Below are 27,158 nucleotides of genomic sequence, written 5' to 3' on the forward strand. Positions count from 1 at the left end.
CCATGATAAGGTGGAATCATAGGCTTCTCGACGATAGTGGCAGCGTGCCCACGCTTCTTCGACCATACGGCGACAGTCTGAGGAGGTCAGGTGAGCGACATTGAGTTTCCACAGACCACGACTATGCCACACTTGCTGTCGGGCGAGAGTGACATCACAGAGGTACGCATCATGGTCTGAAGAGGCCAAGGGCCAGACTTCCGCATGACGTGTGCCATCAGCAAGGGAGCGGGTAACGTAGATGCGATCTATGCGGCTTGACGAGTGAGAGGTGTAGAATGTATAGCCCGGTTGAATTCCGTGGAGCTTCTTCCATGTGTCAACAAGACGGAGACGGTCGATGACCACTGAGAGAGATGCACAAGGGGAATGTCGCGGGAGTTGGTCCGCGGGCTCTTGTGTCGAGTTAAAATCCCCACCGAGTACCAAATCGTCCTACGGACCGGTGAAGAGGGGTGTGACGCTTTCGGCAAAAAAAGTTTGTCGGTCATGACGGCGGCCAGTGCCGGACGGAGCGTAGATATTAATAATACGCACGCCGAACAGTGTGAGGGCCATACCTCGCGCAGTGGGGAGGTAGATGACGTCCTCTGCAGGGAGTCCGTCGCGTAGAAGGATGGCGACGCCGCTACCGCTATCGGATGCGGGGGAAACATGGGCGGTGTATCCGGTGGGAACTAGGAAGTCAGCCACAAACACCTCTTGTAAGAGTGCTATATCCACATCCGCAGAGTAAATAGTGTCTCTGAACATGGCCAGTTTATGGGGGGCACGAATGATGGCAAGATTCAACGTGGTGATACGATATTGCTGTGTACGGCCACCCTCAGTATTTGCAGAACGTGCGGTAGAAGTAGCCGGCAGGTGGAGACCCGCCGGTGGCCCCGCCGTGGTGATAATTACTGGCGGGGCGCCAGCCCCAGTGTCGCCGAGGTGGACTCCTGTGCAGACACGCTGGCAGTCTGTTCCACTTCTTCTTCAACGTCATCGGCCCAGGAAGCTGACGACGTGGACATGTGACGGTCACGTACTTCCGGAACGGGTGTTGTGGATTCCGCAACATGAGTGGCAGAGGGACCGTCGTCATCATTCGTTGACAACGGCGAGGACACGTCCCTGGCTGGGAGAGTAGGCGTCACAGGAGGGGCGCCTGTTGCTGCCACATCGCGTGACTGGACGCAATGTGGGAGATCACCGTCAGACATCAGGTCGACATCTCGTGGGGCCGTCTGAGAAAGGGCGTCATCGGAAGGCGTTCGTCGTCGTTTCCTGTGTTTGCGAGGCGACCGCTGTTTTCTGATGTGGCCTTCTGAATCAGAATGTGGTCGCCCGTCGTCTGACGCCGAACCCGTCTGGACAAAGGCAGACGTCGGCACGACACCGAGGTCGACGTCCATGGTTCCAACAGCAACATCGGTTTCGGTCTGCAAACCGGACGGTCCTGAAGCGAGCACTGGAGGCGACGCCTTGCTTTGTCCTCGGCGCGTTGTGCTGCGGCGGGTGGCGTTGACGATGCTGCTGGCGCAATCGAGATTGGTACGACGGGGTCCTGTGCAACCTTGGCGTAGGTGATGGGTAAGGACGTGACCGTCGAAGCCTGGGTCTCTTCACGTAACGGCGTCTGTATTAAACGGCGGTGTAAGCATTCGGAACGTACATGTCCCTCCTGGCCACATCCTGCGCACGTTCGTGGCTGTCCATCATACATGACGATGGCCCTCACACCGCCAATCAGCAGGTACGATGGGACATGTTTCGTCAGCTCAATTTTTATTTGCCGGACGCCATTTAATACGGGGTAGGTCGTAAATGTTTGCCACTTCTCCGCGACGTGACCCAAGACGGTGCCATATGGTTGGAAAGCGGCAATGACCACATCCTGAGGCACCTCGAACGGGAGCTCAAACACCCGCAATGTCCGGAGACCGAATCCAGCATGGGCGACCGTCACAGCACCCATATGTCCATCAGAGTGTTTAAATTTCAGTCCGGTGGCATGACGTTGAATTATGTCATTGCAAATTTCCTCCGTCGACATCTTGATGTAGACAACACTTCCAGTGATGGAAAAATGTATGCCGATTACGTCCTGGGGGTTCAAACGTAGATCCTCACGTAGGAACTGTTCGACTTCGAAAGCTCTGGGTCGTGGATGCTCGGCCTGAAACGTTACTTTGATCGTTGGACGGCGGTACGAGTGCGCCATGGTGTACGTTAGTACTGGACTCGATAGACACAAACACCGCGACGCGGAAGTAAACACCGCCGAGAGCGGAGCGTCGGACGGCGCGCGGAGCAGCACGGCTGAGAGCCGACTGTCTATCCTAGCACTCTTCCTCACCAACCCAAAATCCCACATGTAGCGTTCACTATCCATTATCCTCATTGATCATAACCTCGGACATGTCAAAAAGAACAGATAGACGCATGATCCTGCACCCGTATATATACATCACGAAAGAGAAGAGAAATTTCGACATCAGTTACAGTCGGGCATTGAAATTAATCCAATGGTGACAAGCGAAAATTTGAGCCTTTATGGTAAAATAGTGATACCACCAGTGTAGTGAAACCTTCCCATCTCCTCTATATCTCTTTTGTTACGCAACCTTCCCTTCTACAATAACCTATGACACTTTCACTTAGGATTTCTATCTCTTGCTTAATAATAACAAATAAAATCTTGCCTTTGAAATGAATTCTCTTTCTCAATAATAATAAGTGCAATCTTCGCATACAAATTTAATTGCTGCTTATTAAAAGTGATTTTCTGATTATTTCGACGAAACATAGAATGTGTCGTCGTTGTGGCCCTCAGTCGTTATCTACAATAACCCAAAACTGTTCCTTACCATTTTTACTGTTATTGGATCGCCATCTGACTGCTACATCGAACTGCGACATGAATATACTTACTCTATTTTACTATACTTTATTAGCTGCTGGTGTGCTGTAATAATAAATGGCTGTATTTATTACCAAAGCTGACGTTATTATTTAATAGCAAAGCTGACGTTATTCTTTAATTAATTTGACTGAAGTTACGTAATTCATAGTTAAACTTTTTCCTGACAAAAATAAAATTTTGCAGAGTTTTACGTTGATGGTTTTGGGGATGGATTATGATCAGTAATGCAATATTGCTGGCAAAAATTAATTATATTCTGAATGAAATGATTTTACGAACGTTCAAATGGAACTTACTTTTTACAATAATCATTTCCACTAGCACTGCGCAAACATACCTTCAGTAGTCTTGAATTTCTCAAAAAAAAAAAAAAAAATAATTCAATAATTTTAGTTCCCCTTATATAATAGTTAGCTGATGTCTCTGTACATCCGTTTATAATCTCTTGTAAATCATAGCTGGTGGCTGGCAGACACACCGCTCCTCTCAATCTCTCGCTTCAGACCTGCTACCGACTCGCTTCACATCTCGCTTACTACTGACTTCCTACGAACGCTAAAGTGCGGTCTCTCCCGCCAAGAACGCTTTCTGGTGCCGAAAATCCCTGCTACCATTACAAAATGTATCAATGCGCGGTCTTTCCCGCTCTTTTCTTAAAATGTATCCATACGCGGTCCCTCCCGCCCTTTTTAAAATTATATCAATGTGCGGTCTCTCCTGCCAACGATACTTCGGTACAGACATTCCCTTCTACCACAATTATTTCCAACATGACAAATATTAATTATTCCTACTTAATCTTATTAATAAAATATTAACATCTTTCATAAATTGTGATTTGACAATAGACAATAGAAATATACACGTCTTACAGCAGATGCGCTCTTCGTTCGACCCCTTGCGGCAGTTAGGCCAGGCTGTGAACAATGAGATTGGGCGGAACGTATGTAACGTGTGGTATGTGAGAATTTGGGGTGGACTGGAAGTGTGCTGGAATAGCCGAAGTGGTTGAAGCGACCGTTGGCGATAACCGGAAATTCACGTTCGACTCCCAATCCGCCACAAAGTTCCTCTTTCATCGTGTATATACTGTAAAGGGTGCCCCCTCCAAAAAGAAAAAAAAAAATACAAACAAAAAAAAACTAACGACGCTTACGATGTTGTCTGACAAGGTACACTGATCGGTTTGGAAACAGGCACCCATCTCCGGAAACGCACGGCTTGGGCGCTGGAGCACGTCGAAGTCTGAAAAGGGTGTTTGCTCCACATTACACCAATAAACACAACATGAATAGCATATCGCGCAATCTGCATTACAAAAGGCCTTCGACCTGCATACCACCTACGTCAGTGCGGAACCTACATCGGCTGAAGGTTACCATCATTTAAATAATATTATAAATACCAACTTCATTGGTGACTGACACAGAATTATTAGCTTGCAAGGTGGTATTAATTCTATGACTGTGCACAAATTGTGGTCATGTTTTCCTTCCCACTAATTCAGAGCCACGTCTGAGGGTAACATAAATTACTAAATAAAAATGAAGTCAAATGATAGCCAAATGCATACGAAACTTATAATACGAAAGGAATCACTGAGTAATCGATTTTAATAAAGGAGGTGAAGAATATAGAAGAATGAAAGAATCAAATTAATAAATCAATAAATGATACTCTGAGTATTCTTTACAAGGTTTCGAAATAATAACATACTATGTTTGACGTTCCTGTGTTCAATAGATATACTAGTTTTAATCTTACAGTTTAAATGGATGTTTAAATCACATTGACTGTGTGTGACTTCTGAACAACACCTCGCGATGATATTATATTCATTTATATAGTGTTTTCCAAGTCATACACATAGCAATTCGAAACCTGAGTCGAGCCTAAGAATAGATGAATTCCGGCAACTAACTGTCTGTGTACATTATTATTTGTAAACTTACTGCCATGCGGAGTGGCCGCATGGTTAGATACGCCATGTCACGGATTCCGCGGCCCCTCTCGCCGGAGGTTCGACTCCTCCCTCGGGCATGGCTGTGTGTGTTGTTCTTAGCATAAGTTAGTTTATGTAGTATGTAGCTCTAGGGACCGATGACCTCAGCAGTTTGGTCCCTTAGGAATACACACACATTTGAACCTTGTTTTCCAAGTCATACACATAGCAATTCGAAACCTGAGTCGAACCTAAGAATAGATGAATTCCGGCAACTAACTGTCCGTGTACATTATTATTTGTAAACTTACTGCCATGCGGAGTGGCCGCATGGTTAGATACGCCATGCCACGGTTTGCGCGGCCCCTCTCGCCGGAGGTTCAACTCCTCCCTCGGGCATGGCTGTGTGTGTTGTTCTTAGCATAAGTTAGTTTATGTAGTATGTAACTCTAGGGACCGATGACCTCAGCAGTTTGGTCCCTTAGGAATATACACACATTTGAACCTTGTTGTAAACATACTCACAGTTACTGTTAGGAGCCATGTTCCAGATAGCGCTTTCTATAGTCAACGGTCGCGATCTGCGTCATTTTGGTGTTCTTGAAAGCACCTGATGCGGGGAATAGTACTAAAGGTAACCTTTTCCAACTGCCACGTGAATGGTTTGTCACATAGTGCTTTCCTAAATTGTTACAAATTTTATTTTTGTAATTTACATTTTTTTCTCTTTTTGTGTTAGTAAACACAGACACCCGATGGCAATTAAATATTGTTTTATTGCCGTTCCTATGTGAAGTAGCAAAAGTGCAACAATCTTCTTTTGAAGTATTCATTGCACATTAACTCCAAAACTTTTTGGCAACATTCTTTCGATAGAGTTGAGCTGTTAACTTATGAAGTTCAACAGTTTGGAGTTTTATTGTGTTTGTCAGTACTAAATACGTTTGTTGTATTTCTGAGATATCGTAGCTGTAACATCTGATGATGCAATTTTCCGGCTTCAGATGAGACCACAATATCGTCGTAGCTAATATTACACAGGCATTCGATGTCAAACCACCCATCTGCAGTTGTTGGATCGCAGTCAGACCGTCAACAGCAGAGAAATAGAGCTCTCCATCTACCAAGTTGTATAGTGTGCTCTCAATAGGCTGCCACATATACCGGATGACGTAATGTACACAGGATGGTGAAAGAATTTTAAAAGTTTGTATCCAAGTGTTATCGCAAAAAACTATTTACGGATCCGTCGCTACTTTCCTGTAGCTCGTAAACGACAACTTGAAAAAACGTTAAAATAATTTATACATCAAATTATAAATATTTCAAGGCGCTGCTTCGTCTGGACGCAGCATGTTGATCTACACATTCTCTGTAAGTTTCAATTGTGAACAAAGTGAAATAACGTAACGAGTGGGAAACACGGTACGTGCTCCAGGCTTGGTCTGTAACTCAATCGTCCTAACTGCCGCCTGCTTCACGTCTGCTGTGCAGTGAGCTACCTTAATTTAAGTATTAACTGTATTTTTCTTACTTGTCACTTCCTCTTCCGTGTGTTTTTGCTTTTAGGAAGCTTTAATTGTCAAGTGCTAGTAATAGTGTTCCATAGATTTCGTGTTTGTTTTGAATACAGAGAGCGTCCCTTTAGTCAACCATAGTGCCAGTAGTGCTAGTGTTTGTTCAATACAGTCCAGAGACAGGTAGTGCTATTTTCATTGTTTTCTACAAGAAGTAGCTAGCAATCACAGTTTAGTCAACAATCAGCGGCCTTTAGTGAATTAGCAGTCTAGTTAAAAGTTGATTAACTCTCTACAGTAAATTGATTTCTCAGGATGGATAGGATGTGTGACTTCTGTGTACGGACCCAGGAGGAGCTGGCCACTGTTCGCGAACAGCTGAAAGTGATGGCCGCGGTCAGCCGTCTTCAGGCTGCTGCCTCGGAGTGTAGAGGCAGTGGGGAGTCTGGTGCGTCGCATGGTACACCCCAGGTGTTACATGCTTCACCCACTGTCCCTGCTGTCGAGACATCTTCGCGGGCGCGGTTGGGCTACCCTCTCCCCAAGGGGAGTGGCGGGTTCAGCGGCGTTCGCGGCGCACGAGGCGGAGGGTAAATGTGGAGGCTGGCCGTGTGGCATCGCCCGCTCTGCCTGTGAGTGGACATGTGGCTGCTCTTTCAGCAAGGTCCGAGCAGGCACACGGGGGGAGGGGTTTATTAGTTATTGGGAGCTCCAACGTTAGGCGGCTGATGGAGCCCCTTAGGAAAATAGCGGAAAGGTCGGGGAAGAAGGCCAGTGTTCACTCTGTCTGCTTGACGGGGGGTCTCATCCGAGATGTGGAGGAGGCCCTTCCGGCGGCGATAGAGAGCACTGGGTGCACCCGATTGCAAATTGTTGCTCATACCGGCGCCAATGACTCCTGCCGTCTGGGTTCAGAGGTCATCCTCAGTTCGTACAGGCGGTTGGCGGAATTGGTGAAGGCGGAAAGCCTCGCTCGCGGGGTGGAATCTGAGCTAACTATTTGTAGTATCGTTCCCAGAACCCATCGCGGTCCTCTGGTTTGGAGCCGAGTAGAAGGCTTAAACCAGAGGCTCAGACGATTCTGCCGAGATCTTGGGTGCAAGTTTCTCGACCTCCGCTATCGGGTTGAGAAATGTAGGGTCCCCCTGAATAGGTCAGGCGTGCACTACACGCCGGAAGCGGCTACAAGGGTAGCGGAGTACGTGTGGAGTGCACATGGGGATTTTTTAGGTTAGAGAATTCCCTCCCTAGGCCCGACAAGATGCCTCCTGAGACGCGGCAAGGTAGGAGTAGGCAAAATGCAACAGGGAATAACAATATTAATGTGCTAATAGTAAACTGCAGGAGCGTCTATAGAAAGGTCTCAGAAATGCTCTCATTAATAAACGGTCACAACGCCCATATAGTACTAGGGACAGAAAGTTGGCTGAAACCAGACGTAAACAGTAACGAAATCCTAAACTCAGATTGGAATGTATACCGCAGAGACAGACTGGACAGTGAAGGGGGAGGCGTGTTTATAGCGATAAGAAGTGCAATAGTATCGAAGGAAATTGACGGAGATCCGAAATGTGAAATAATTTGGGTGAAGGTCACGGTTAAAGCAGGCGCAGACATGGTAATTGGATGTCTCTATAGGCCCCCTGGCTCAGCAGCTGTTGTGGCTGAGCACCTGAAGGATAATTTAGAAAATATTTCGAGTAGATTTCCCCACCATGTTATAGTTCTGGGTTGAGATTTTAATTTGCCGGACATAGACTGGGAGTCTCAAACGTTCATAACGGGTGGCAGGGACAAAGAATCCAGTGAAATTTTTTTAAGTGCTTTGTCTGAAAACTACCTTGAGCAGTTAAACAGTGAACCGACTCGTGGCGATAACATATTAGACCTTCTGGTGACAAACAGACCCGAACTATTTGAAACAGTTAACGCAGAACAGGGAATCAGCGATCATAAAGCGGTTACGGCATCGATGATTTCAGCCGTAAATAGAAATATTAAAAAAGGTAGGAAGATTTTTCTGTTTAGCAAAAGTGACAAAAAGCAGATTACAGAGTACCTGACGGCTCAACACAGAAGTTTTGTCTCAAGTATAGATAGTGTTGAGGATCAGTGGACAAAGTTCAAAACCATCGTACAATATGCGTTAGATGAGTATGTGCCAAGCAAGATCGTAAGAGATGGAAAAGAGCCACCGTGGTACAACAACCGGGTTAGAAAACTGCTGCGGAAGCAAAGGGAACTTCACAGCAAACAAGCGTAGCCAAAGCCTTGCAGACAAACAAAAACTACGCGAAGCGAAATGTAGTGTGAAGAGGGCTATGCAAGAGGCGTTCAATGAATTCGAAAGTAAAGTTCTATGTTCTGACTTGGCAGAAAATCCTAAGAAATTTTGGTCTTATGTCAAAGCGGTAGGTGGAACAAAACAAAATGTCCAGACATTCTGTGACCAAAATGGTAGCCTACTGATGGCAGACTAAAGGCCGAAATACTAAAGGTCTTTTTCCGAAGCTGTTTCGCAGAGGAAGACTGCACTGTAGTTCCTTCTCTAGATTGTCGTACAGATGACAAAATGGTAGATATCGAAATAGACGACAGAGGGATAGAGATACAATTAAAATCGCTCGAAAGAGGAAAGGCCGCTGGACCTGATGGGATACCAGTTCGATTTTACACAGAGTACGCGAAGGGACTTGCCCCCTTCTTTCGGCGGTGTACCGTAGGTCTCTAGAAGAGCGTAGCATTCCAAAGGATTGGAAAAGGGCGCAGGTCATCCCCATTTTCAAGAAGGGACGTCGAACAGATGTGCAGAACTATAGACCTATATCTCTAACGTCGATCAGTTGTAGAATTTTGGGCCACGTGTTATGTTCAAATATAATGACTTTTCTGGAGACTAGAAATCTACTCTGTAGGAATCACCATGGGTTTCGAAAAAGACGGTCATGTGAAACTCAGCTCGCGCTATTCGTCCACGAGACTCAGAGGGCCATAGACACGGGTTCACAGGTAGATGCCGTGTTTCTTGACTTCCTCAAGGCGTTCGATACAGTTCCCCACAGTCGTTTAATGAACAAAGTAAGAGCATATGGACTATCAGACCAATTGGGTGATTGGATTGAAGAGTTTCTAGATAACAGAACGCAGCATGTCATTCTCCATGGAGAGAAGTCATCCGAAGTAAGAGTGATTTCAGGTGTGCCGCAGGGGTGTGTCATAGGACCGTTGCTATTCACAATATACATAAATGACCTTGTGGATGACATCGGAAGATGCTGTGGTGTATCGAGAGGTTGTAACAATGGAAAATTGTACTGAAATGCAGGAGGATCTGCAGCGAATTGACGCATGGTGCAGGGATTGGCAATTCATTCTCAATGTAGACAAGTGTAATGTGCTGCGAATACATAGAAAGAAAGATCGCTTATCACTTAGCCACAATATAGCGGGTCAGCAACTGGAAGCAGTTAATTCCATAAATTATCTGGGAGTACGCATTAGGAGTGATTTAAAATGGAATGATCATATAAAGTTGATCGTCGGTAAAGCAGGTGCCAGACTGAGATTCATAGGAAGAATCCTAAGGAAATGCAGTCCGAAAACAAAGGAAGTAGGTTACAGTACACTTGTTCGCCCACTGCTTGAATACTGCTCACCGGTGTGGGATCCATACCAGATAGGGTCGATAGAAGAGATAGAGAAGATCCAACGGAGAGCAGCGCGCTTCGTTACAGGGTTAATTAGTAATCACGAGAGCGTTACGGAGATGACAGATAAACTGCAGTGGAAGACTCTGCAGGAGAGACGCTCAATAGCTCGGTACGGGCTTTTGTTAAAGTTTCGAGAACATACCTTCACCGAAGAGTCAAGCAGTATATTGCTCCGTCCTACGTATATCTCGCGAAGAGACCATGAGGATAAAATCAGAGAGATTAGAGCCCACAAAGAAGCATACCGACAATCCTTCTTTCCATGAACAATACTAGACTGGAATAGAAGGGAGAACCGATAGAGGTACTCAGGGTACCCTCCGCCACACACCGTCAGGTGGTTTGCGGAATATGGATGTAGATGTAGATGTAGAATCTGCAGATTGACGTCGAGCGAATTCAGCATACTTTTCCTTGCATGTGAACTCTGTGCATTGCTGTGCTGTGAAGAACTCATATGGCGCGTATTGTCGGCATGAACCAGGAAATTTCGCTCACGTTCGTCTATTGAGACACAACCATCCGTATTCTGGTTACGCCCACAAGGTGTTTCCCAAAGTTCAACCTATGAATAAAAATATTCGACATTAATTATTGGCTAAACAGTTTAGAAAAACACCGAAGGAGAATTTTCAATGGTAAATTACTGTGCATGATGCATCGAAATGCCACCCTGTATAAGATTTAGCAACAATATTCTTTGTTTTATTTTTCTGTCTCTCATGCAAAACAACTTTGAATTCGCATGCTGCACCATAGTCGCAGAATAGAAACATTCATCAGAAAGTGTTGAATTTGTTACTTTTATTCCACTCTATAATCACAATATTATTTTTTCCTCAGACTATCAGTTTCGGCCAATGGTGAGCATCCTCAGATCTTTTGGAAACGTATCCTCATATAACCAAGCCAAAGTGGCATCGTCTTGAGTTAGAAACAAAATTAGCTAGGGATCGTCGATGGCAACTAAAAATATGTTGCGGAAAAGGCCAGGTTGTTACGGATAGTAACGCCGTCCACGAGGTGACTGCCGGTACTGAAACGTGGGACTTAGGGAAAGGCAGATTTGGGTGTGTATGGGGCCCAATCAGCTACCGTCGGTTGCGCAGTAAACACGTACACTTTATTTATGGAAATAATTTTTTAAAACGATCGTTTGAAAAAAATTGACTGCAATACAAGCTACGCTGACGTCTGAAGCCCTTATTAAGAAATAATTCAAAATTATTTGTCGGCTGAAGGCCACAAGCAATATTTCAGGACAATTAGCAGCTGAAGGCATGAATTACAAGTGAGAAAGACAACAGCACGTTGAAAATACCAAAATAATTTTAAAAACAATCATTTAAAAAAAATCGACTGTATCACAAGCTACACTGACGGCTGAAGGCCTTATTAAGAAAGAATTGAAATTAGTTGTCGGCTGAAGGCCACCAGCAATAGGAATAATTTAAACAAAATATTATTTTTAAACAATTGCCACAATCAGACCAAATAAGAAGGGAGTGATCCACATATAGTGTTCCAAGGATTGACCTGAGAAAAGTCTCTACAGCTGCGTAAGCGGTGAGACAGGCAGCCAAGAGTTATGCTCAGTTAACAGGATGGCAACTCAAACTAGGAACAGCTTAAACGCCGACCAGCACACTCGAAAAATCCACCTAAGATGCGATAGCCAATACCACGATAGAATAACAGTTAACATCGTCAAATGACAAGCATTTAGTTACACAAGTTGGCTTCACCAAATTCTAGCACGCAGACAGAGTTAAGACCAAACAGTCTATTCAAAATCTGACTAGATGCACATGGAACCGCAAAAGACAATTCCACAAACTACTCAAACAATGCTAAAACAGTCACTATACAGCAACAAGACGAACTGCACGTAGACATGAACGCTAAGAACACAGAAAGCCGCCCGGGGTGGCCGAGCGGTTCTAGGAGCTACAGTCCGGAACCGCGCGACCGCCACGGTCGCAGGTTCGAATCCGGCCTCGGGTATGGATGTGTGCGATGTCCTTAGGTCAGTTAGGTTTAAGTAGTTCTAAGTTCTAGGGGACTGATGACCTTAGAAGTAAAGCCCCATAGTGCTCAGAGCCATTTGAACCATTTGAACACAGAAACGGTCGAAAGACCAGATGTCCCTCGTCCACTGAGACGACCGACCGATCGACCAACCATCGGTCGTTGCCAATCAAGTCAGTCCAGGGTAAACGTCGGAGTATTAAACCGCCAACTGACAGCTTGATGGCATGAGGTTACTTCGACGGACGAACACACACATAAGCGAAAATTGCACTACTCGAATATAACGACCCATTCAACGTAAACTCGCTGAATCCGGACCTTGACGTGGTCGTGCACTCTGGCGACCACATCCTTCCATCTGGCAGTGCATATATCGCCAGCTCCCTCGGCAAGTACTGGTGCTGTCGGACCTCACTGCTGCTCCGTCCCAACTGACTTCCCACACGCGACGACCCGGGATTATTGGAGGTTCAAAAATGGCTCTGAGCACTATGGGACTCAACTGCTGAGGTCATTAGTCCCCTAGAACTTAGAACTAGTTAAACCGAACTAACCTAAGGACATCACAAACATCCATGCCCGAGGCAGGATTCGAACCTGCGACCGTAGCGGTCTTGCGGTTCCAGACTGCAGCGCCTTTAACCGCTCGGCTACTTCGGCCGGAAATTATTGGAGGTCGCTCCAAGGATAGTACCACAGTATTTGCTATCGACAAACGCCGCTGCTGCCACTCACGGACAGACAAAGCGAGCAAACATAGTGGCGCGAGTGAATGCACTAAGACAACGAGAGGTCACAATCCGAATACGGGACGCCAACCTGTCAACGGCCCAAACGCGAGCTGGAGCACTGCTCAGGTATAGGTGTCCTAATGCGCAACATACGTTGTTACGATATTTGGCAATGCCAACCTGAAGTTGTTTGTATCTCTTGACGATATCTCTCTGGACGTTTTAAAAACATCTAATGATAGTTAACATTGACCGAAATCAATAGTCTGAGTACAAAACTGGAATAAAAGGAGCAAATTCAACGTAAAATTGCTGAACAATTACGGATTTTAGCATTTAGAAGACCCCATGCTAAAATGTCCCTCAGATCAAGAGGCCTATCATATTGTAAGGTGGAGAAGTGGCAATCATTTCTGTAATACTTGTCGCAGGGTGCTTCGTTCCTGATTACACATCTGGAGGAGATCTCTTTCTCCCCCGTCGCTTTCTTGTTTCTGGCTGGGCGCTTGCCTTTTCTTCGGTTTCTACCGTCGTCAATGACAATGAGGAGACTTTCTTCGGAATTCTGTTTCCTCCATCCCAGGCATGTTGAATGAGGCCATATACACCGATGCATTTCCTTCTACTGCGATTACAAACGTTTGAGGGTTGCAGCTGGGGAAGATTTTTATTTCGCGAGTCATGATGTAGGTATTCAGTTCTTGTCAACAGAACATTGTGTATGTAGTTGTTTCATGATTACCAACCACGAGATGAGGAAAACATGACATCTTCCTTCTTTCTTTTAATAGCACATAGTGGATAAAATGTTCTAGTTAAAACTCCTTAATTTACTGACAGGGAATTACGTTTCCATGCTCGTTTCAAAGTAGTTCTTTCAACAGTGCTTAACGGAGAGACGTTCACATTTTCAAATACCGCTCTTCTAAAAATCTATGGCTTTTCAGTTAAAATACAGGAACTACATTCAAATAAACTTTATATTTAATTATTCCCAGACCTTTATATTTCACCTGACTGATTGAAACTTTGCTGAGTACTGGCATGCTCACATGCAGTACACAGTCTTTTGATGTGTAGCATGTTCATATGCACTGCGCTTTGCTTGATTAATTCTAAGAAGTACTGCATGCATTGCTTGAACACTTTCAGGCAATCTTGCTGCAGAATGTTACATTACAGGTGGGGAGACAGAACAGAGCTTAGCTTCGTCATATTTGTTGCTCAGGCAAAAATTAACTTTAGGGTCATGACAAAATTCTACTCGGAATATTCATGGAATAGTGAGCATTTACACATTCCTATATGGATAGAAATTAGGATCTGTTTCTGAACTGTATATGGTTGTCCTATATGTGAATTAGCATAAAAGTCTTGATGCTTGAAAAGTTATCAGTCACAGATGCTAGTCGACATTTTCTATTGTATTTTCGAATATTGATGGTATAAAATTCTCTACCATTCTACAGAATATTCATAGTTTCATATTCAGGAAGCTGCGTAGACATAGTACGTTCTTATCACAATATACGGGTTACACAGCTGAAAGACTAAACAGCAGTCGTAACTACAAACTTGCATTCTACATTCTAAATACTACGCCAAACATTTACACAATTAGAAGGTTACACAAACACAGAAACACTGAGGGATTACACAATGAGCAGTACATTGGTGTGACGTAAGTCATGGGCTAGCGATGTGCACACGCTCAGATGGTAGCAGTGGTGCATGCACGAGGTATAAAAGGGCAGTGCATTGGCGGAGGTGTCATTTGTACTTAGGTGATTCATGTGAAAAGGTTTCCTACGGGATTATGGTCGCACGACGGGAAGTAAAAGCCTCTGGACGCGGAATAGAAGTTGGAGCTAGAAGCATGGAACATTCAATATGAGAAATCATTAGGAAATTCAATATTCCGAGATTCACAGTGTCAAGAGTGTGCTGAGTGGCCGACGGTCTAACGACCAAGAGCAGCGGCTTTTGCATATAGTTGTCAGTGCTAACAGACAAGCAACACGGCATGAAATAATCGCAGGTATCAATGTGTGACGTACGAGGGACTCGTCCGTGCGAACAGTAAGGCGGAATTTGACGTTAACGGACTAAGGCAGCAGATGACCAACGCGAGTGCCTTCGCTAACAGCACGGCATCGCCTGCAACGCTTCTCCTGTGGCCGTGATCGGTTGGGCCCTAGACGTAGAAAACTGTGGTCTGGTCAGGTGAGTCCCGACTGCAGTTGGTAAGAGCTGATGGTAGGGTTCGAGTGTGGCGCAGACCCCACGAAGCCATGGACCCAAGTTGTCAACAAAGCACTGTGTCATCTGGTGGCGGCTCCATAACGATGTGGAATCGTTCTATACGAAACATAGTGAGTCCTCTAGTCAAACGGAACTGATCATTGACTGGAAATGGCTATTTAGACTACTTAGAGACAATTTGCAGCCATTTATGGACTTCGTGTTCCCAAACGCGAATAGGAAATTTAATGGATGATAATGCGCCATGTCACAGGACCACAATTGTTCGCAACTGGTTTGTAGAACATTCTGGACAGTTTGAACAAATGATTTGGCCACCCAGATCGCCCGACACGAATCCAATCCAACATTTATTGGACATAATCGAGAGGTCAGTTTGTGCACAAAATCCTGCGCTGTTAATACCTTCGTAATTGCGGGCGGCTATAGAGGCAGGGAGCGAAAGGCTATTTACAATTTGTACTGAAACCAGATGGCAGTTATAAGAGTCGACAGGCATGAAAGGTGTAAGAGGTGAGGTATGCGCTGCCTGCAATAGGCAAGACTTAGGAGAGTCTCTGACCAGAGAGCAGTATGTAGTTAGTTTTTGCTTGTCGCTAGTCTGCGCTTGTCTGCGCGTGTCGACAGTAGTCTTGAGTTGTCTCCGTGAGTCTGCGCGAGTCGACAGTAGTCTACATCTACATCTACATTGATACTCCGCAAGCCACCCAACGGTGTGTGGCGGAGGGTCTTGAGTAGTCTGCGTGAGTCGGCGGGAGTCGGCGCGTGTCGGCTGTGTGCTCTGCTCGGGACTCTGGTCAGGACTCTGGAGGATGAATATTGTTGTAGAAGGTAAAGAAGCAGCCTTGCGCATATCTAGTAATGTATATTACTTGTCATTTAATTTCTTTCAAAAAATGCCCCAATAATAATTTTTATAATATAAAGTAATTTTTTTTTTTAAAAAAAAAGCATTCATTTCAATTTAAAGATTTTTTCCAATGAATAATTATTCCTTTCACGAATCACAAAGCATAGGCCAGCATTGCACGGAGCTGTGCCGAAAATGTTTATGTAATAGCAGATATATTTGCAATTTTTATTGAGGTAAGAATTTTTGCTTTTTTTATTCAGAATACAGGGCCGAGGCGCAGCGCTGCTGTCGTCATAAAATTTACCAGGTTACTAAACTTTTTTATTATTTTGGTGTTTAGGAATTTTTCTGTTTCGAACTTAACATTAAATGAGAAAAGAATTTTGTGGGAACATTAAATGTGAATGCATTTCTGCACACATTATAAATGGGAGCAAATTTTGTTCAGAGGTTACAATATTAAAAATTCATTTTAATTATTATTTTTGTGGGGAGTTTACGCTTGGTTCATTTTCATTTTTATGTTTCTGTGGGGAAGTTACACTTGGCGACATCCGGCCAGGATCGTATTTCTTTGTGAATCTTCTGAGAAGTAGTCATATATCTGCTCTTATTTACTTAAATGTAGTTTGCATCTGGCGCAACGCATTTACTAATTTGTCACTCTTTCTTTCACAGATCATCGGCAATTTGTTGCTCTTTGTTGTAATTGTGTTTGTTGCATTTTGCAATGTCCTTGTTTCATTTGTGCTTAATTCTGATTTGTGAAAAATGCCGCGAAAAACTGTTAACAGTACATCGCGATGTGTAATGAGTGAAATAGCCGACTCGTATAATTTGACCGATAGTACTTGCGACACTCAGTGTAATGATGACAATCCTCCATTTACAGACAATCAGTGTGTGCTGACCGCTAGTAATGATTTTAATCCTAATGATGAACAAATAAATTCAATTATGTCCTCTGTTAATTTGACGACAATTGATGACGCGGGACGTTCTGTCACAATGAACGCTGCCCAGTTCGAAACGTCCGGTTTGCAAAATTTATGTAACGAACAGACAAATTTTTCTAACGAAAATGAACAGTGTAATCATAATACGTCAGATTTATTTAATTCCGAGGTAGTGACCAACAGTGCACATCCGATTAGCAAACATTTTCAAGAATCACAGAATAACCAAATGGTTACACAAAGCGTGACACATGCAAATACACCATCACACAGTACAGAGAATAGAGTAGGTAATATTGGCTTGGATCAAATTATGGCATTATTGCTACAAATTAATGAATCGTAGAAACAACTTAATGAAAAATATGACAGGTCGATCAAACAAGTTAATGAAAGTTTCAAACAACGTAATGAAAAATTCGACAACCATTTCAAACAACTTAATGAATCGTGCAAACAATTTAATGTAAGTTTTAAACAGCTGAACGAAAAACACGACAATCTTAATGAACAGAACAAACAACTTAGTGAACAGGTTACAGCTGCTACCGTGCAACGTCATGATACTAAAGAACAATTACGCGACGAAATTAAGGCTTTTGTTAAGAACAGTAGTGAAGAAATTAGATCTGTTGCAGAAGAACTAAGTATTAGACATACAGGCACAACAGAAGCACATAGAGATGAAATTAATGCAGTCACTGAACAATGTTCAGAAAACGGAACACAGATACGCGACGAGTTTAATTTAAAGTCACCAGACGTTTCACACACTCTGGATACGGAAGTCGATAAAAAATGTGAACAACAGAACAGCCAAATTGAGGAACGTATTAAGGTAACAGAAATGCAATGTTTGAGCCTCTAACACGGCACAGCATATGCCACATTCCGAACATTTCTCACAGTCACACAGCCAGTATAATTTAAGTAATTTACAGAGACCACTCGTCTTAGAATACGAAGTGACACAGAAAAACAGATTCTTATGCAATCCTGAACCTGATCACACATTCAGAGACGATAACGTTGATTATAAGCAATTTTTATCCGTAAAAAAATCTAAGGTATTTAAAAATGACAGAGCACAGGTACACGCTTTGAACTGGATACGTCGATTTATTTTTGTACTTTCACCGCCATTGCGTGTAATGCAAAAACTAGAATTGGGTTTGATACAACAACTTGCTTTTGAATTTTCACCGGCATTGCCTGTAACGCAGAAGCTAAAGTTTATTTGCAGCGCGTAATAGACCTCAGGGGATTCATTACGCTTTAATGAATATGTGCCTTAGCGTGCACAGGGCCCGTAGTAGTGCTGTTTCATCTTTAGTTTTCTGCACTGCTGCCTTCTCTTCTACTATCCTTTATATCTATCTGAATAGCTCTTTAACTATCGCTCTATCTAGGATTAAGAATGAGTAAAGAAAACCTGACATGACAAGTTTTACTGAAAGTGACAATTTTTCATTAGACGCTCAAGAAATGACAACCACGAGAACTTTAATAACAGCATAATTTTAATAAGTGAAAAAATTTTAATCATCAGAATGTGTAAAATTATCAGCAACAGGTACCACATTTTGTAACAATAGAGTTTTTTTTCCGAACAACAGCAACAAAACCAACCGGTTAGCATACCTAACCAACAATGCAATGTACAAGGTCAACCAAGCTTTAATGTTTCGCCGCGTACGCGTATAGCGTCGGCCCCAACAAATAGTAACGCACAGCAACAAGGAAACCAGTACAAACAGAAAACGCACCATTTCAATTCCTATTGCAATGCACCGTATAGAAACGACTATCATGACAGGCGTCAAAGTAATGAGCACAATTTTCAGCGTACGTTTAATAACAGTCGGTCTTACCAACAGCAGAATCATCCGCAGCAAAAAATTATCATGAATGAACCAGACAGAAGATATCGTCCCGAATGTAATACGTCAGGAAGAAATAACAGAACAGCACAAATAGTGGAAATGCCACAGCATCCTCCCGGAAATAATAGCACGTCAGATAGAATTTGACTAGATTGAGTACATGTTGCATCTTCCAGCAAAGTAAGCAATAGTTTTGACACTCAGAATCTTGTTCACGAGAATGTTATTTGAAACATGCTTTGTTAAATGCACCACTTTTATTACACTCAGATCTTACTAGAAATTTTTCCATCGCCACCGACAGTTCTAACACCGCTTTAGGCGTACACATTTTTCGGGAAATTGAAGAAGATGGCACTACAGTAATTAAAAACATAGCCTTTCCAAGTCGCATTCTGTCACCTGCTGAACGCAATTATTCTGTTACAGAACTTGAAACATTATGTGTCGTATGGACATTTACGAGATTTCGGCATTTTCTTTATGGAAGACACACTACCGTTTACATAGATCATAGAGCGATACAGTTTTTACTTTCGGCTAATTTACACACGACAGCTTAAGCAGATGGAAACTTTATTTACAGGAATTTAATTTTACAATTGTTCATATTCCCGGTACACAAAATATTGTAGCAGACGCTCTATGCCGTTCTCTCAGCAACAATCAGCAAGACATCGCAACCAACTTCTGCAAAGCAAATTTCAGCGTCATGTACATTCAACAAGTTGCATTTGAGAATTTCATTTCGTCGTCATTACAAGACATAGCACAAGAGCAGAGTAAGGACAACGTATGGAAAGAAATTAAACAACTGTGGCAAGATAGGAATAATGTTACCATTAGAAACCATTACACTGTACGCAACAATATTCTGTTTCGCCGCTCTCACCCTGACAGTAACAATTGGTTATTATGCATTCCTGACGAACTTGTTAACAAATTAATCTGGTATACTCATTTAAGTTACTCACATTACGGAGCCAGAAAATGTTTTCTTATACTGAGACAGAATTGTTATTTTACCAACATGGAGAAACGTATTCGACGAGTTTTAGCGTCATGTAAAATCTGCCAGAAGGCTAAGTCAGATACTACTTCACATATTCCTCCATTACATCCCATTGTACCTGTTAAATTGAGACACATGGCCGCTGTAGACATTTTTGGTCCGATTCCCAGAACTAATAGAGGTTTTTGCTACATCTTCGTCGCTGTTGAACTCACTTCAAAATTTGTTACCTTCACTCCGTTACGCAAAGCTACTGCTAAAACCGTTTCGAAAGCATTTGTAAAACATTTTCTATTTCATGTAGGACATGTATTGAAAGTAATTTCCGACAATGGATCACAGTTTCGATCTGCTGTATGGACACGTATGTTACGAGCTAGAAACATTTCTCCGATCTATATATCCAGGTACCATGCTTCTTCGAACCCTTGTGAACGATTAATGAAAGAAATTGGTAAACTATGCTGAATATACTGCCATAAAAAACATATTTATTGGGACACGCACATACTCTCATTCCAGGATGTAATTAATTCCATACCAAATGAATCTACTATGCTATACTGAAAAACGTTGAACCACCTAACAAAATTAAAGAATTAGTAACCTTTCCTACATCTCGTCGACTACGACACCATGAAATAATTGACATTGCGCTGAACAACATCAAACGTGCCGCAGAGCGCCGAAGAAGACAGCAAAAACAGGTTTGTACACGCCGTGACTTTCACGTTGGACAGAAGATATTAGTACGCACACATTATGTATCCAACAGAGGAAAGAGTAGATGTAGTAAATTTGAGCTTCTGTCCGCAGGTCCATATCGAATTCGCAGCGTTCCTCACCCCAATGTAGTACACGTCGAAACTTTGAGAACCAGAAAAACCAAAGGGAACCACCACGTCTCCAACGTCAAACCTTTTATTGAATGAATATACTTTATGATTTATCACACTGTAATGCCATTTGCTGATTTTTTTTATGACCACTTATGCAATTATATTCACATGAACACTTACTGATGATTATCGTATTTTTTCTTGGCAAGTACCCGGCAAGGTAAGGTTAGCAGGTCGCTTTTCTTGTCGTTACACATTAGACCGTGCACATTTTTCCAGATGAACATACACATTTTATGACCAATTATGCGATTCTATCTAGTGACATATTAATTTTATCAAAGTCTTTCTCCATTAAAGTCTTCAACTCTCACCTCTATCAACTACACAACATACAAGCTGAACAAAGAGAGGCATTTCTTGTTGTTACACATCAGACTGTGCACATTTTCCATTTTTAATATATGTATGATTGTTTTACTGTTTTGTTTGTATGCACTATGTAATCTTAAAGATATGACAAACACCAGTTGACTTTGACATTTTGCCTTATATCTCAACATCGTGACTATTTTTACATTTTTTTTTTTTTTTTTGCTGCTACATTGTGATATTCTGTGTACATTTTTGCATCTGAACACTGTCTATGTTTTGTGACATATTACCTTTTCTGTCATGCTACGCTGTATGCTCAATTATATCACTAGAAAACAGCTTTTATTTAATGGGTATATGATTTAAATGCAAGACATTAATCATTGTTCATCATTTTCAGAAAGAAATAACGTGTAATAGAAATACATTAAACAGAAATGGGAATTTCACATTCGGAATGACCGAAAGAAGATGCAATACCTCGTCACGAAGTGTAAATGGATCAGAATTAACAAGCATTAATAAGAATATCCTATACACATCGTATGATAGCAGTCATAACTAATTTTTTCTTTCAGAATACCAGGCGATTGATGCAGACTGTCAGACAGAACTACACATCTTAGTTTTAGTGATGAAATATGCTAGAAATAAGGAATTCTATACTACGAATAGTTGTATAATGAATAATGAAGTGAGTTTTTTGTAGATGTTAATGAATGGTGATGAAGAATGATGCAGAATATGGTAATATAGATAATGAAGTTTTTCTTTACAGGTGATGATAATAATGGAATTATGGTGATATGGATAATGAAGTTTTTCTTTGCAGGTAATGATAGTAATGATAATGAAGTTTTTCTTTGCAGATGAAAATAATGATGAAGTTTATATATTTGACAGTATATCTTATGTCGCATGGTATGATGACTGAAGGTTTTGGAAAGGACAGCGGGAGAACACATATATATTTTTTATACTTTTCATTACCTGTTAATTCGAAGTTCACTACCTTTCAGCATAATATGTGTTTCTTCTTTGAGCTCAATAATCCACTTTGTATTTTTTTCCAGGAGAAGCTATTCATGAAATTAATGTGCTATAAGCAGTTAGTCATTAAACCTGTTCTAATGCTTGCATTTTTTTAACCCATTTGTGTGTATCATTCATGAATGTGATCACATATACTCTACTTGTTTCATAATCTTCCTACACCTGACTCATGACGAATGACGTAACACATCCTTATTTCCAGCAATAAGTCAAAAGGAAAAATATTTTCATGCGCCAACAATTAATTATCGATCCCAACACAATGCATTGCTAGCAAAAAAAAAAAAAAAAGAAATGTATTACCAGTCCCAACTATTACCAGTATACAACCAAATAATGCTACCAGTTTAAGATATATTTCTAGTTCTAAATATAATACAAATTTCTCTGTTGTATTGAATCCATTATTTCTATGTATTAGTCGATTACAGACCTTGAGTAATAGTTACAATGTGTTACATTTTAAATATGTCCTATGTCACTTGAAGGATGAAAAATGTTTTGTAATAATCAATACTTGCTGACCAACGAATGCCACTGTTTCTTATACTTTAAATTTATATTATGTCACTTTCATGCTATATATATGAATTAGCTCCTGTTTTGAATGATGACTTCTGATGATTTGTATCTGGCCAATGAGTGCCAATGTTCTCTGTAAACAGATAACTTATGAACATTATTCTATAATACTTCGTACATGGTACAGAAATGTTCAGTAACTGGGCGATGAGTGCCTCGAATTACTTAAAAATCAGTTAATAGACTAGTGCAGTTATCAATGATGACTGGCATAAGATTTAATGTGCTTCACCTTCTGACCTAATTACAACAAATTACTGCAATATCCGTTTGTCCTGTCTATCCTCATGCTCATGGAGCACTATATTTGGTTTCTGCACTAATTCTACGTTGGTGTACCTTACAACAACGTGGTGTTGACACGACATGCTGTCCACCACCTTGAGCGGTGGAGATATTATTATGGTCCCACTGTTTGGTATACCTAATGTACTACCAAAATGATAACATGGAATATTAATACGACATTACAGTGTCTTGGCTACACTGATTAGTATTTCAGGGAAAAGAACTTCAGATCGTCTCACTTGGTGTTGTGCTTCTGTAGAAAGATATGGACTTTCAGTGCAGCTGCGTGCAACCTAATGTGCTACAACCATGATGCAATCCTTCCCATTCCTTTTCTAGTTCTTGTAAAATGATAATGACATATACAATGCGTGTGCACTTCATTTCATTTGTTAACGAGATCAGTTGTCCTAAAAATGCTAAAGACTTTTACAGTGCTTGAGCACTTTATTTCACTCCAAGGCATGTTATGTAAAATGCTAAAGACTTCTACAATGCGTGTGCACTTTATTTCACTCCATGACATGTTATGTAAAAATGCTAAAGACTTCTACAGTGCGTGTGCACTTTATTTCACTCCATGATATGTTATGTAAAACTGCTAAAAAGTGCATGTGCGCTTTATTTCTCTCCTTGATATGTTTATTTGTTGTAAAATAGCTAAAGAGTTTTACGGTGCGTGTGCACTTTGTCACTTGTTAATATGATTTGTACTCATTGCTTATACATTTTGTGATTTCCTGATATGTTCCGTACTATAGTGCGTGTGCACTTTTGCCATTTGTTAATATTTCTGTGGGGAGGTTACAAAGGGAAGCAGCGGTTGGGAAGGGTGTGAGATAGGGTTGTAGCCTCTTCCCGATGTTATTCAATCTGTATATTGAGCAAGCAGTAAAGGAAACAAAAGAAAAATTCGGAGTAGGTATTAAAATCCATGGAGAAGAAATAAAAACTTTGAGGATCGCCGATTACATTGTAATTCTGTCAGAGAGAGCAAAGGACTTGGCAGAGCAGTTGAACGGAATGGACAGTGTCTTGAAAGGAGGATATAAGATAGACATCAACAAAAGCAAAACGAGGATAATGGAATGTAGTCGAATTAACTCGGGTGATGCTGAGTCAATTAGATTAGGAAATGAGACACTTGAAGTAGTAAATGAGTTTTGTTATTTGAGGAGCAAAATAACTGATGATGGTCGAAGTGTAAAGGATATAAAATGTAGACTGGCAATGGCATGGAAAGCGTTTCTGGAGAAGAGAAATTTGTTAACATCGAGTATAGATTTAAGTGTCAGGAAGTCGTTTCTGAAAGTATTTGTATGGAATGTAGCCATGTATGGAAGTGAAACATGGACGATAAATAGATTGAACAAGAAGAGAATAGAAGCTTTCGAAATATGGTGCTACAGAAGAATGCTGAAGATTAGATGGGTAGGTCACATAACTAATGAGGAGGTATTGAATAGAATTGGGGAGAAGAGGAGTTTGTGGCACACCTTGACAAGAAGAAGGGACCAGTTGGTAGGACATGTTCTGAGGCATCAAGGGATCACAAATTTAGCATTGGAGGGCAGCGTGGAGGGTAAAAATCGTAGAAGGAGACCAAGAGATGAATACATTAAGCAGATTCAGAAGGATGTTGGTTGCAGTAAGTACTGGGAGATGAAGAAGCTTGCACAGGATAGAGTAGCATGGAGAGCTGCATCAAACCAGTCTCAGGACTGAAGACCACAACAACAACAACAAAATAGAGGCAGCATGCCCAATATTTCTGCAAGGGACTTCCAACGGCTTGTTGAGTTCGTACCCCGTCGTTATGCAGGGCAAATGGAGGTCCTACACGACATTGGCAGGTATCCTGTCATTTTTTTTCACCTCGGTGTATAATCCGTAGAACGTTTTAATGTAAGTTTCACGATAGGCACACTTACCACTTCAATGCTGGGATGGATTAACATGCGCAGCTGCGTACAGCGGCCACTGAAAGCCTTGTACGCGATATCTGACACGTGACACTGCCGCTGACATGTGCGCGACACACCCCTAGGGCGTGCCTGCTGGCAGGTGGCGGGTGAAACCCTACCCCCGGCACGGCGGGCCGCTTCCGTGAGTCACGCCGCCGCTAAGGGGTGGTCCGGGTGCCGCCCCGTCTAAAAGCCGTGACACGGCCGCATTAGGGCGGCGGCAGTAGCAGGTGGCCGCCGACGTGTTGACTGTTCGGCCAGCCTGACAGCCGGAAGGCCGCAACACTCGGGGCGCCACGGTGGACGTTACTTCCACATATGCACCAGGGCTGGCCACAGTTAATATCGTCCCATATGGGCAGAGGCTAATGTCATACATAGTTTCGAAACGACATTTCAAGTGAAGATGGAGCACGACGCGGGAGAACTAATTATAGGAATATACAACCTGTAATGTCAAGGATGTATTGGTAATGTAGACAAATGATATAAAAAGAAAATTTGCAGCTATAGTATGTCCCCGAAAAATGAAAAAACCAGAGTTAGCACATTTTATTAAAACATTCACAGGCAAGTATGGTTGATACCAGCCCGCCCGTCTAGCCTCGCGTTCTAACGCGCTGTTTCCAGAGTGGGAAGGCGTGGCACAAATCCGCCAGGGGGAATATTTGCGAGGTACGGTGTGCCGGCAGCTTTTGGATGGTTTTTAAGGCGGTTTTCCATCTGCCTCGGCGAATGTGGGCTAGTTCCCCTTATTCTACCTCAGCTACACTATGTCGGCAACTGCTGCGCAAACACTGTCTCCACATACGCGTACACCATAATTACTCTACCACGCCAACATTTGGGGTTACACTCGACTGGTATGAGACGTTCCCAGGGGGGTCCACGGGGGGCCGAACTGCACAATAACCCTGGGTTCGGTGTGGGGCTGCTGTGGGGTGGGTGGACCTCTGTGGCCTGTTGTGGGGTTGTGTACCAATGAGGGCTACGGTGAGACGAAGCCTTTCCGTCGTCCCCAGTTTAAATACACAATGCAATACACAATGTGTTATATGGTCTTCATCTGTCCATATTAGTCTATCCTGTACAAGGCTCTTCAGCTCTGTTACTCAGTGTACACTGATCAGCCACAACTTTATGACCACGTACCTAATAGCCGATACGTCAGCTTTGGCACAGAATACAGCCGCAACACGTCATGGCATAGAAACAATGAAGCCTTGGCTGGTCACTGGAGGGAGGTGGCATTACATCTGCCCACAAAAGTAACCTAATTCCTGTAAATTCTTCCCGTAAATTCCTGGGAGGGGGCGATGACCTCTGATGCCACGTTTAATCACATCCCAGATGTGGCGCATTGACGGTCCAGTACATCAGCTTAAACGCACCAATCCATTCCTCGAACAACTCCACCACACTCCTGGTCTTGGGACATGGCCTGCACGATCATCTGATTTAAATCGATGTGACATTTGGCTCTGGGTATATTAAAAAGAACGCATTTCACAGGGACAAGTTCGGTCCCTACCTGATCTGATGGCCAGTATACAGGAACACTTCGCTCAGATTGCATCGTAACTGCTGAGAGCAGCCGTTGATCACGTCGTTATACGGTGCAGCATCTCGTCGACGTCTCCATTGCTCATATTGAACCACCTGTGTAAGCGGCGGTTAATAACAAAGTCAAAATTATGCCTTCCTCCCTTGTTTGACATTTTCTGCCCACGTCCTGTTCATAGTCACATATGGAAACTTTTCTCTATGTCTTTCTTACATTCACAACGTCAGGTGTTTAGCCTGGTGGCCAAAATTGGAACTAAGTTTTTCCAGTGTAAATCAGTCCTGCACTGACGCATTCAAATATCTACCAAGTTTCGCTGCCAAACGATTGTTACAACCCACACTGGACCTCTGTGAGTAGCTGCACCTTAATTATAGCCATCCGATGTAACAAAAAGGGTGGTAGGAGTACTGAGGAAAAAGAAACTAGAAAATTGCGAGTAATATTAGCACACTGGGGTTTCGTAGAAACTTAATTATGAATGTAGAAGATTCATCCATCACAGGAATCGAGAATCTCGACGATTTTTGTCTCTTATCGATGTCAGTGGTGACAAGATATCAGTTCCCGGAATTCCAAGTCTTTCAACATTTAAGTTTAAATTCTTTGTGTAATTTCGCAATTAGTATTGTAATATTTTAATTTCTGTTATTAATTTTCGGAGGTATATTGACATGCTATGCTAAGT

At 42.5% G+C, this 27,158-nt stretch overlaps 1 protein-coding gene across 1 annotated transcript in view; it reads left to right on the top strand.

Moving 5' to 3' along the window:
* The window catches only part of LOC124613346, a 37,429-nt gene extending 11,920 nt beyond the window's left edge, over nt 1-25,509 (top strand). The window contains exon 2 of the mRNA XM_047142043.1: nt 25,477-25,509. Coding sequence (XP_046997999.1) covers nt 25,477-25,509 — 33 coding nt within the window. The remainder of the gene's footprint in view (nt 1-25,476) is intronic.
* The last annotated feature ends 1,649 nt before the right edge of the window (nt 25,510-27,158 follow it).

Source organism: Schistocerca americana, chromosome 4 (genome assembly GCF_021461395.2).
Source record: "Schistocerca americana isolate TAMUIC-IGC-003095 chromosome 4, iqSchAmer2.1, whole genome shotgun sequence".
In the NCBI taxonomy this organism is placed as follows: Eukaryota; Metazoa; Arthropoda; class Insecta; order Orthoptera; family Acrididae; genus Schistocerca; species Schistocerca americana.